We start from the raw sequence: 12,644 nt of genomic DNA on the forward strand, positions 1-12,644 counted from the left end.
GCTCTTGTGTGGGGTTGTTGTAGGATTTTCGAGCGCGATCGTTGCCAGTGCCCCTGGGCTGGCTCTTGTGCGAGTGACACATGAGGTTTCTCGAGCGAGATAAGCGTGGCCGTTGCCAGTACCGCCTGACTGGCCTTCGTGCGGGTGACACGTAAAAGCACCCACTACACTGAGTGGTTGGCGTTAGGAAGGGCATCCAGCTGTAGAAACTCTGCCAAATCAGATTGGAGTATGGTGTAGCCATCTGGTTTGACCAGTCCTCAGTCAAATCGTCCAACCCATGCTAGCATGGAAAGCGGACGTTAAACGACGACGACGATATCTGCCTTTGTTTCAATTAATTTTGAAAATGAAAACGATTCTGATAGAATAAACTGTCATTATGAAGCTGGTGTTTGACAATATTAACATGAAATTAAAATTTAGATCACTTGAAAGCAAGAAGTTTCTATCACAGAACCTAGTCAATGATGATGGTAACATTAATCTTATAGATAACATGCAATTAAGATCAAACTCTAAAATTACAGTTTTAAATACTGTAAAACCAAGATTGGTATTCTATTAAATCTACCATTTCTTCCCTCACCTAAACTGAACAAATCTTTTATTACACAAATCATTTTAGTAGCAATCTCTTGACAAAGTCTGCAATATTTCACCTACCTGTCTGGCTTCTTTATAACCTCGTTCTAAATGCCGCGTGCGTTCAGCACTTCGAGACACAATCTTCTCCCACCGATGCTGTACACTTGACAAGAGATTCTTGATAAGGATGACATCCTGTTTTTGACTAAAATACTTCAAATGGGTTCCTCGTTTATCCAGAAGTATCATAGCTTCTCTATTTTGAGCAATATCCTTTTGTAAGCTCTGCAATAAAGAGAGAAAAGAAAAAAAAATTATTTATCTGTTCTTTATAGTGAAAATTAAATATATTCCTACATTCTTCAACATAGTTTCTATGACCTCTTTGTCTTCTTTGAGCCTTTCAGCTCTCTACAGGGCATAAACCATCAACAGATGCCTTTTCATATGCTAGCATAATATGGTATCCATTGCAATAATCAATACTGTTGTTGTTTAGCTACAAGCCAACTTCCATCAAACAGTTCTATGACAAAAGGCATTCCAGCCTTTCCCACCTTGTCATTTTAGATGCATCTAGGATTACATTATACAACTTGCCCTGTTATTTTTCGAGACTAATGTGTAATTGTGAAGGTGCATGGCCTAATGGTTAGGGTGCTGCACTCAATCACAAGATCATAGTTTCATTTCCCAGCCTAGGCAATGCATTGTGTTCTTGAGCAAAACAATTTCATGTTCAGGAAAATGTTGTGATATTGGTTATTTATGTTGCCATGAAAACCATCTCTCTGGGTCCTATATATATGTGTGTGTGTGTGTATATCATCTGAGGTACATATAGCTGTTATATTTAGCTGGGGGTGAATTAAATTAATTTAGAACTGACTTCACTTATATTTCAATGTAATAAAAAACAAAAACACAGCAACATTAATTGCTGTCTTACTTTATGGTCTTCAATTTGTGCGGTAATCTTCTCCAAAATTCTGCTAACGGGTTGAAGATTGTTAAGTTCTTTCTCAGTATCAGTCAACCAACCAATAAATTTGTGTAAATCATCATGGAATGTACTGGCATGACCAACCGCTTCCTCCAGTTTATTCTGAAAATCACAGAAAACCAAAGATATTATTAGAATATAATCAAGGTTTCAAAATATTTTATACCAAATGCAAATAATTGTTTATTATATTTGACCTTGTTTCATCACCCTCTCTCATATTCTTCTTTCAGTTAAGGATATTCTTTAGCCTTGCCACTTATAAAGTGACCTCCTTAGTGCTGATGCCATAAAAAAATTATATAAAATAAACACCTAGTATGCTCAGTAAAATGGTTGGCATCAGAAAAGGTATCCAACCATAGAAACCATACCAAAACTGAGACACTGGAGCATGGGTCTTCTGATTTGTTGGATCCTTTCAAATTGTCCAGATTATGTCAGGACAGAAGGCAGACATAAAATGGTGGTGAGTATGATTTAACTCTTTCAAGGCTGTACTGGTAATAAAATACACAGCCAATGTTTCCTCTGATACTCTCTCCATTACCATCATCTCACCATAACAAGTCTTTCTTTCATCATCATACTTTAATGTCTATCCTTTCAGTCACAGGGGTTGGCTCTCTTTTGTCTTGCAAGTTATTTAGAAGCCCACTGATGCTGGTGCTATGAGAAAAAAATTCATCCACCACCTTTTGTAAGTGGTTTGTAAACTGAATTGTGTAGTGACAACACCAGGTTTGAGAAAGCTTTTTAGTTTTGCTGAGGGCAAAACAACCTCTATAGTACTGGTGTTGCCACAAAAAAAAAAAAAAAAAATCCTATGTTCTGTAAAGTGGTTGGCATCAGGAAGTATATCCAGCCATGGAAATTATGCCAAAATAGATATTGGAGCATGATACAGACCTCAGACTCATCAGATCTGGTTAAACAGTCCATCCTATCTCAGCATGGAATGTGGGCATAATATGATGATAATGAGGAATACAATTTAATCTTTCATGGCTATTTTGCTAATAAAATACACAGCCAATATTTCCTTTATCATCATTGATTTAACATCTACTTTTCCATGCTTCCATGGTTCAGATAAAATTGAGGAAGATTTTCTACAGCTGGACGGATGATGCCTTTCCTGTTACCAACTCTCACCTATTTCCAAGCAAAGTAATACTTATCCATGACTGAACATGCGTTCACAGAAGACTGGTAACAAAAAAACACTGCTTGTATGATGGCTACACTCATTTACAACTATCACACAATGTTGAGACAAGGAGACACAAACACACACAACAGGCTTCTTTTAGTTTCCATCTCACAATGCTTTGGTTGGCCCAGGGTGCCAAGAAGTGAGACTGAACCTAAAACCATGTGGTTGGGAAGCAAACTTAAGCACACAACAATGCTTGTACTTATTTCTTCAACAGTGAGAAAAGAAATCATTATCATCAGCAGCAGCAGCAGCAGCAGTCAAAAGAGCAAAAGTTAGAAGTTTTAGGAAGCAAAAAGGTTCTCCTTACTTTGCGGTCGACGGCTCTTGCATTGATGTGATCATTTTGTTGCTGGACAGCTTGTAAGTTAGAGCGAATCTTTGATGCTGATGAATCATCAGTCTTTTCTAGAATTCGTTCTCCATCAACTTTCACTTTAGTCACAATGTCATCAAGTAGTTTAAGTTCTGCATAAATGTTCTGTAAATGTAGAATAGAAAATAACAGAGACATGTAAATGACTTCTGAGAAAGTTACTTAACACAGGAAGCACATATTTAGATATAATAAAACAGAAATAGAGAATAGAAAATAGAGAGAGAGAGAAAGAGAGAGAAAAACAGAGCATGTGAGAGAGAGAGAGAGAGAGAGAGAGAGAGAGACAAAAACAGAGCATGTGAGAGAGAAAAACAGAGAGGGGAGAAAGAGACAAACAGAGAGGGGAGAAAGAGACAAAAACAGAGGGGGGAAAGAGAGAGAAAGAGAAAAACAGAGGGGGGAAAAAGAGAGAAAGAGAAAAACAGAGGGGGGAAAAAGAGAGAAAGAGGAAAACAGAGCATGTGAGAGAGAGAGACAAAAACAGAGGGTGGGGAGAGAAAGAAAAATAGTGTGTGAGAAAGAGACAAAACAGAGGGGGAGAGAGAGAGAAAGAGAAAACAGCATGCGAGAGAGACAACAACAGGGGGGGGGAGAGAAAGAGAAGATAGTGAGAGAGAAAACAGAGGGGGGAGAGAGAGACAAACAAACAGAGAGATGAAAACTGTGTGTGTGTGAGAGAGAGAGATAGAGAAAGAGTAAGAGAGAGAATAAGATCAAGAAAAGAGAAGAGAGTGTGTAAGAGAGTGTGTAAGAGAGAGAGATGACAATAAATATTTAATGTGATGTTTAAGCAACAGACTGTCAACTGAAGAGAAATGTAAAATACCATAAATTTGTCGAGTTGATCCTTTGCCGTGTCAGGTAAACCACCAACTGGATGAGACTGTATCAATAGGTTCTCTATTTCACCAAGGCGCACCTGTAAATCTTGCAGTTCTCCAGTAAAAACCTGGGCCTGGAATGAAATTCATTTGAAATTCACATCAAATCTCAGAAACAACACAAAAGACAAAATGTGTTAAAAATAAAAAAAACATAGATGTGATCAGAAGAGGAAGATATAATGAGGCATGGACATATATTGTTGTCCTACTCTATTAACTGTACCAACTCAAGATTTCCTAGAAATTAATCAAAGGATTATGAATGATATGACAGGATATTATTACAAAGTAGGGAGATGTTCATAGTTGACACTGTACCATAAAATGGGGCCATGAAATTTCCAAACGGCTTGTTTGATTTTTAGAATGTAAAAGAGCACAAGCCTTGTCTAATGCATTATAAATATTGTTGAATCCTGTGTTGTACATATATTTCTGTTTGATGATAGATAAACAGTTCAGATCTTCATAATGTAGCTAATCTGATAGATAAACAGACCAGAGATATTTAATATTTATCATACTTCCAAAAACACTCTCTTTCACAACAACACAAGACATGTTGCCTTCTTCAAGTCATGAGCCATTTTTCAATATAAATAACTATTTGGTCACACTACACATTTATAATCTAGAATTTATAAGTTGTGTCAGCATCCATCTTGGAGTAAAGCGACTGTGGTAAATAAATAACTTTTGATGCTTTTCAAAGGCTACATTTGTCCTTTACAAAGAAAGCCAGAGAAATATTGGTTAAGAATATGGCAGGTAGAATATTATTGTGATGGAGTATTAGGTCTGATAGTTTGAGATGGATGAACAAAGACCTGTCTGTGGAAATAACGGGTAGAAGAGATGAAAGAACAGGAATAATATAAGGACTGATCTTTCCTGATCCTAGGTGCAGCAAAAACTGAAGGAAAAACAAGCCCACCCCATATTTTACAAACATTTTAACAGGAAACATATGGTGTGCATCAGTATGTAAAGTAGAAAGTCTAAGTAAAAAGAAAAAAAATGGTAAAACATTAGCTTCATGAAGACACCATTACCACCTGCCTGACTTCACTAGCACCACAACAATGGCCATGTAAAATATGAGAGGTTCTTCTGCTGCACTCTTTTTTTCTCGGGAATTTTGTGTATATTTTAGAGCTAAGTGAACTGCAGCACAATGTAGTGCCGACAACATATCTGAACAGCTAATCTGCAGTTATGTAGTCTGATGTGTTAATTCCAGACAGTTTTTTTTCCACAGTATTTGTTTTAGGAGCAAATATATACATGAAATGTTTCAGCTCCAAAATCTGACCAGGTCCCAAACAGATGGTCATGTACAAATGATGATGCATTATGAATTGGTGGCTTATTGGCCAGAAACTAAAACAAGACCATAATAACAAGGAAATAAACTAATTCCAAAATAATGCAATTTACCTCTTTCAAAGATCCTTCAATTTCATGGCGTTTATTTAAGCTTTTATCTAACAATTCTTCCCAATTGGAATTCAAACTGTCCAGTCGACCTTTGATAGAAGAAACTTCCAGATCATTTTCAGCAGCTACCATCTTTTTCCCAACTTCATTGAGAGAATCTACACTGGGGAGATGGGCTTGGATATCATTTTGAAGAACCTACAAGATGAAGAAAATCATATATATATATATATATATATGAAAAAAAAAAAAAATGTAAATCGTTTCAAAATCCCAAACTAATTCAATACATTAACAAGAAATTAAATCAATCAATTAATATATTATTTATTTTTAACTTGTTTCAATCACTGAACTGCTACTACGCTGGGGTCCTGCTTTGAAAGGTTAGTTGAACAAAACAAGCTGAGTACTTATCTTTAAAGTATGATACTTATTCTATCATTCTCTTTTGTCAAACTTCTAGGTTATGAGGACATAAATAAACCAATGCCAGTTGTCAAGTGGTGGACGGACACACACATGCCGAAACTTTGGATGTTTTAGTCTGCTCTGTAAGATGGTTGGTGTTAGGAAGGGCATCTAGTTGTAAAAACCCTGCCAAAACAGACAGTGAAGCCTGATGCAGTCTTCTGTCTTGTGAGCCCCTGTCAAACCATCCAACCAATGCCAGCATAGAAAATGGATGTTATATGATGAGGATAATGCTGAACATATACAATAAGCTTCCACATAGTTTTCATTTACCAAATTCACTCAAGACATCAGTTGTCCCGAGGACATTGAGACCAGATCGTAAACTTGTTGAATGGTGGTTCTTAACAGGATATTTACAGCAGTTTTAGATATAGACATGACCAAGGGAAATGGGAAGTTATGATCATCATGCCTTTCTGAAGGGCTTTAATCACAATTCACAGGTTTAGTTTACTGATAACTTTAACTCTTGTACCAATATAATAATAGGAAAAAATAAATGAGGAGAAGAAAATAAAAGAATACAAACATTTAATTTGGATAGTTCCATCTCAATGGTTCTTGGGTCACCAAACAATTGTTGAATGCTGTCAACTGCTTTGCCAGTTTTAAAAAGCCATGTTAGGATTTCATTGAGTGCATGGTCAAACTGTCCCACATTCAAGAGAGCTGCTTGTAGTTGGCGCTGAAAACAGATGGAAATGGTGTTTAGATTATCTACTGAACTGAACAGAGAGGTGAGTGGGTAGAGTGGTAGTAGTAGTGGGAGGAGAAGGGCGAGAGGAGAGCAAGAAAAGAGAGTGGGAGGGGGAATGAGAGGTGAGCGGGGAGCAAGAGGAGAGGTAGAGAAGAGAAGATAGATGTAGGTTTGGAAGAACATGAGCAATATTAAAACAGTCCTACCTCTCGATCAGCAATATTTCCAATAAGCATATCCCAACGTAGATTCATATTGGCAATTGGTTCTTTAATATAGATACATTGGTCATTGGTGCTGTCTTTTGATAACTCAGTAGCTTGTTGGTTCAGATTCTCAACCTCTTCTTGTTTTGCATCAACATTGGATTTAAATTCCTGAAATTTCACAAACAGAAAATGAAAACAAGATAAAGGAAATAAGGAATAAAATTTTTTTTTCTACTATAAATATTCTTAACCCTTTCATGGTTTTTTTTTACCCTTTGAAATACCTAGATAGAATTTCAACTACTTTAGAAGACAATCAAACAATTAGAAGGATTTAGTAAAATAACTATAATTAATCCGTTCATTACCATATTTCTGTTGAAATATATTGCTCCTGTTTAAATTAATTTTGAAAATAATGAAGAATTGAGTAAAATGTTATTCTGGTGTTTAGAACATTAAATGAAATTTTGATGGAAGGTTATAATTTAGATCACTTTAAAACAGGAAATTTGTATCCTAGAACCATCTTCCATCAAAATGTTATGTTAATTTATGTTCCAAACACCAGCATTTTACTAAATTCATTATTTTCAAAATTTAGTGAAACAAAGACAGTGTATTTCAACAGAAATTTGATTAACAAAAGGGTTGACAAAGAATTTACCATGTGTGAAGGAGTAATGTGTGCGTGTTTAGAACAGTGAAAAGATTGTTAAACATATGGAAGGAAGGGTGTGTGACACCATGACCAAACTCTGAAGAATGTTTGAGTAAACAGAATAATACATGCTGCACTGAAACAGTCTGAGAGGAACTTCTAGCAATCTAAGAGATGAGAGACATGAAAGGTTTAAAAATAAATAAAAACAAATAAAAATAATGGAAAATCAAATAAATTACCTTTAATTCTTTAGTTTGTGATTTAATGTCTTCAAACTCATTACCAATTGGTTTTAGACACTGGAATTTCTCCTCTGTGGTGTTCAACCAAGTTAAGAACGTCTGGAAAGAAAACCACGTTATTATTATTATTATTATTATTATTATTATTATGTATTGAAGGAGGAATGGACATTAGTATGATATGCATATGTTAGAGTACTGTAAGTGTAGTGAAAGTGTATGATAGGAATACAAAGAGGGTGGGTCATAGATAGAGGGTAGGTCATACAAAGGGATATAAAAGCATGTTTGAAATGCACAGTTACAAAACTGGAAAGGGATGTTTGCAATAAGTGTGAAAGTGTAGAAATGAGATATTGGAGAGCTTGAGGTGGCCAATCAAAATCCATGTTGACTTCTTTTCAGTGCAATAAACTAAACAGCAGAACTAATGAATAGCATTTACTTGGGAGATTTATGTCCAAAGTTTTGTGAAGATGAACCAAATTTACAATAAAAAGCAGAAAAGTATATATTTCACAAGTAGTTCATAATATAAAAATGCTCAACAGTTGTTTAATTAGCAATAAACATTATTAATTCCATAATTATGATATATAATTTAAATTAATTTAAAGTGAGGTTTATCTCAAAATTTTAAGCTTTTAATTACTCTGGATATATTTTTTTGTTGTTCATGCATCACTCTTCTCCACATAAATCTATAAAGTAACAAAGAGATCTTACCAAAAGTTCATCATGGAAGTGGACAACTTTATGAAGAGTTGTCTCCAGAGTTCTTGACCGTTTCATGTATTCGTTATTGATTGTTGCAAGGCTTGTGTCTAGGTCATCGATATTTTTCTTCACCTCTGGTTTATCCGGTTCTCCACACAAATTAACCAACTGTTCTCCAGTTTGGTGTACATCTTCCAAGTCAACCTGCGAAGCTTGGATATCTTCTTTCAAAGTCTGTTGAAACATGAAATTGGTAAAGGTAAGGTTTCAAATACAATTCACCTATTTACCTATAAATACCTATTCACTTTATATAATTCTTTTTTTTTTACTTTCCTTAGTCTTCATTTCTTTCTTACAAATTCCTCTGCACACAAGCATTCACATTTGGTGGAGAGAGAGAGAGAAAGAGAGAGACAGAGACAGAGAGAGAGAGACAGACAGAGAGAGAGAGAGAGGGGGGGAGGACTGTTGTTCATTAGCATTATATTTTTATGTCTACTTTTTCATTCTTGCATGGGTTGGACAATATTTATTGAGGGATATGTTTTACATTCAGATACTCTTCCAGATACCAATGCTTGTTTGTTTCCAAGCAAGTTAATATCTCCCCATGCCCGGACATGTTTTTGCCAAAGATTGGAAATGAATGACACTGCTTGTATGACAGAGAAACTTATTTACAACTATCAAGCAATGTCAAGAGAAAGAGACAGAAAGATACACACACATCTATCTATATCTATCTATCTAATATATGCTACACACACACACATGCATTTGATGACTATAATTGTATTCTCACACAATGAAAATGGATAATTATTCATGAGTATCAAAAATAACCTAAAATCAACACCCTCTTTCTCCAATATAAAACCTAACACCTCTCTCTCTCTTTATATAAAACACTGGCTTTTCATATCATTGTAATATAACTAACCAGTCATTATCATTATTCCAATAACTGACTACTCTCTTCATTTCAATACCATAAATGACAAAAGACCCTGATCATCCACTTCCAATATAACCAACCAATATCTCCCCTCCACAATCACCATTCTGATATCTGATTAGTATCACCTCTGCTGATATCATAACCAATATCTCTCTTCCAATATAACCAACTCTCAGTTCGGACATCAAATGTGATATTTCCTTCCAATATCAAAGCCAAGCGTTAGCTTCCTTCTGATATTACAACCAATATTAGAACCCTTCCCAATTTCAAAACAAATAGAAAAGATTAAAAAAAAACTTTTTTTTTTACCTCCAGCTCTTCTTGTTGTTCTCTAATAATGGATGGTTCCAAACCAGGCAATTCTTGGTTTGATAAGCTGTCTTGTAAATCTTTTAATGTACTCATAAGACTGTTTAGATCTTCCCAAAACTTCTCAGATACATCCAGGGTCTCTTCAAGAGCCTTACTTCTCTCTTCAGTGGTGCATTTAATGCTGTCGTACAGTCTGATTAACTCGTCTAGTTTCTGTTTGACATCTGCAGAGGAATAAACACACAAATTATAATAACTCTGAGTATCACAGCCACCCCTACATCGCACACACAAAAACAAAAAATACAAGTTGCATGAGGAGTAACAGACTGACACACCAGATTGAATCACTGCACCCTTCTAAATCTTTTCACTACCAAGGATCCCCTTTATTTAAATGAGTTTTCCCACGGACCCCAGGATCTTGAAAGGTCTGTCAGCTTAACATGTTCATAAAACCCTAGTACTACCTCTGTGGACTACCAGGGACCTGCAGACCACAGATTGGGAACCACTGGACTAACCCATTCATCCAAATTTCAGCCCTTGTGCTTATATTAGAAAGGATTATTATTATTATTATTTGGGTTGATCATATGATACTTGATAGAATGAGCAGTGTTCACAGCTAGGCTGAAGTACATAGGTTGATTCTTAGTAATCAGTTTGTTTCATCAAAAGAGGATGGGCAGTGCCCATAACATATTTGAATGGTGGGTGAAAGGAAGGACTAAGACACAAATTATGGGTCATTCTCAGATCAAGACCCAATTCAAATGCTTGCAAAACAGTGAATAGTTTTAAATATTCACAAAGTAGTAGTAGTAGTAGAGTGGTGGTTGTGGTATTGGTAGTAATGTTAACCTAGACTACGGGTAAATTCTTCCACCCAGGAACAAATAGACTCCATTTAATTAGCTTCTGCACAATTTCCTTTCTCCCCAATTTCATTCACAATGTTTTGGTTGATGTGGTGCTTAGTAAATATTTGCTCAGTGAGCTATGAAGTGAGACAAAATCCCTGGAATTATATGAGTGAATATATTTGTCATAAACTTATTTGAGTTTCAGACAATGAGGGTGTCTCAACAAATTACATCTGTTGTGAAAGATAACTAATTTGTTACTCTAAATAGTTCATTAGTTACTTTCCAATAATTACAAAAATTATTGATCAATTTCTATGACTGTGCTCTATTTATTGTACTTCAGACAAAACTCTAACACTGGAATATCAATTGCATCCAGAAATTCCATTAGTTTATTTTTTACCATAATACACCCTTTAATGAAGCAGACAAAACCTTGGGGTTGATTAAATAAGTACCAGTTACATACTGAGGTTGATGTAATCGACTAGTCCCCTCCCCCAAAATTTCAGGCCTTGTGCTTATAGTAGAAAGGATCATCATCATCATCATCAGCATCACCATCACCATCACCACCATCATCATCATCATTATTATTACTTCATTCAAGAAAGACTGTGTACCCATAATCAATAAAACCAAGAATAACTGAAAACCCAGAATCAATAAAATAAATACCATCAATTATTGAAAGATGATACAATCACTTATACTCCACCCTCCAAGACTGGATTTGTGCTTATATTAAAAGTTAATATTCTTGCTTACCATTGACAGCTTCATCCTCAGCATCACCTGCTTGACTGATTAATTCTTGTGCAGTAAACTTCACTGAATTCAGTGCAGTCAACCGCAACTCCATGTCTTCAATCAAGTGCTGCAATTATTATTATTATTATTATTATTATTATTATTATTTAAGCACAATAGTGTCAAATATTTTAGTGGTAGATAAATTATGGTCTAAACTACAATACCCAACTCTAGGTTTATCACCATTTAGTGCTGCTCTGGTGTTTTTATCAGAGATTGGGGGTTAAAAATTGTTCAAATTAATAGCAATGAGAGATCCTTAAACTGTAATTTGATCATTGTATTAATTTTGCTTATTATGAGGCAATGTGAGTCACAGAAAATACCAGTTGTGTTTTTAAATGGATAATTAACATCATTACAAGAATGACCATGAAATTTAATTAATACAGTTAAAGGATTTTTAAAAAAAAGCACACTTTAAAGAATCAATTGAACTACTATCTTCCTTAGAATTGCTTCACAATATTTACATAGTGCCACACATATAGAATTTATACAGGGTACGGTAGAAATACCTCCCATATTTTACATGGCCATTGTCATGGTGCTAGTGAAGTCAGATGTTAATAGTGTCTACATGTAACTAAAGTTTTGCCTTTTATTTTCAGTACCTGCCATGATTTGAACCATACTTGGTGTTGAAACATTTGTCAACCTCTAAAATGTGGGAATATTCTTTGCTTTTTTTGCTGCACCCTCTATTATTACATATTTGTCTGGATACTGAAAAATTAATCCTAAATATGAACGAAATAAAAGAAGGGAAAAGAAAATATCTGAGAATAACTTACCATATTTTCTGATATCTGCTCCTTCAATTTATCAGGATGGGCAGAGATGGGCTCAGCATGCTGCACCTGTTGAGCAGTGGTTGCTAAACAATCCAACATGTCTTCTAGCTTGTCAGTAAACTGGAATCAAGAAAAATTAGCCAATAGAAACTGAGTTTGGGGAAAGTAAGAATAAAATAAATAAAAATACTTTGAAATAATAATAATAATAACTGATATAATGTTGGTTGGTTGGTTGATTTCTCCAGTCACACTCTCCATCATATAGAAAGATGTGGGGGAGAGAGAGTAAAATAGAGAAAGAGAGTTAAGATAACATAAGTTAATAAGCAGGCTTTATCTTGTGAAAGGCACTGCATTGCTTCCTTGAGCAAGTCTT

The 12,644-nt window shown here is 35.2% G+C and overlaps 1 protein-coding gene across 5 annotated transcripts in view; it reads right to left on the reverse strand.

Moving 5' to 3' along the window:
- The window catches only part of LOC106880784 (microtubule-actin cross-linking factor 1, isoforms 1/2/3/4), a 158,214-nt gene that overhangs the window by 34,275 nt on the left and 111,295 nt on the right, over positions 1-12,644 (reverse strand). For all 5 annotated transcript variants that reach the window (XM_052971076.1, XM_052971075.1, XM_052971077.1 and 2 more), the window contains 12 exons: positions 12,266-12,385; positions 11,427-11,535; positions 9,787-10,013; positions 8,523-8,747; positions 7,794-7,895; positions 6,888-7,058; positions 6,514-6,669; positions 5,508-5,705; positions 4,013-4,141; positions 3,118-3,288; positions 1,538-1,693; positions 667-873 (listed from right to left, as the gene is read on the reverse strand). In XM_052971076.1, coding sequence (XP_052827036.1) covers positions 667-873; positions 1,538-1,693; positions 3,118-3,288; positions 4,013-4,141; positions 5,508-5,705; positions 6,514-6,669; positions 6,888-7,058; positions 7,794-7,895; positions 8,523-8,747; positions 9,787-10,013; positions 11,427-11,535; positions 12,266-12,385 — 1,971 coding nt within the window. The remainder of the gene's footprint in view (positions 1-666; positions 874-1,537; positions 1,694-3,117; positions 3,289-4,012; positions 4,142-5,507; positions 5,706-6,513; positions 6,670-6,887; positions 7,059-7,793; positions 7,896-8,522; positions 8,748-9,786; positions 10,014-11,426; positions 11,536-12,265; positions 12,386-12,644) is intronic.

This window comes from Octopus bimaculoides, chromosome 10, assembly GCF_001194135.2.
Source record: "Octopus bimaculoides isolate UCB-OBI-ISO-001 chromosome 10, ASM119413v2, whole genome shotgun sequence".
NCBI classification, from domain to species: Eukaryota; Metazoa; Mollusca; class Cephalopoda; order Octopoda; family Octopodidae; genus Octopus; species Octopus bimaculoides.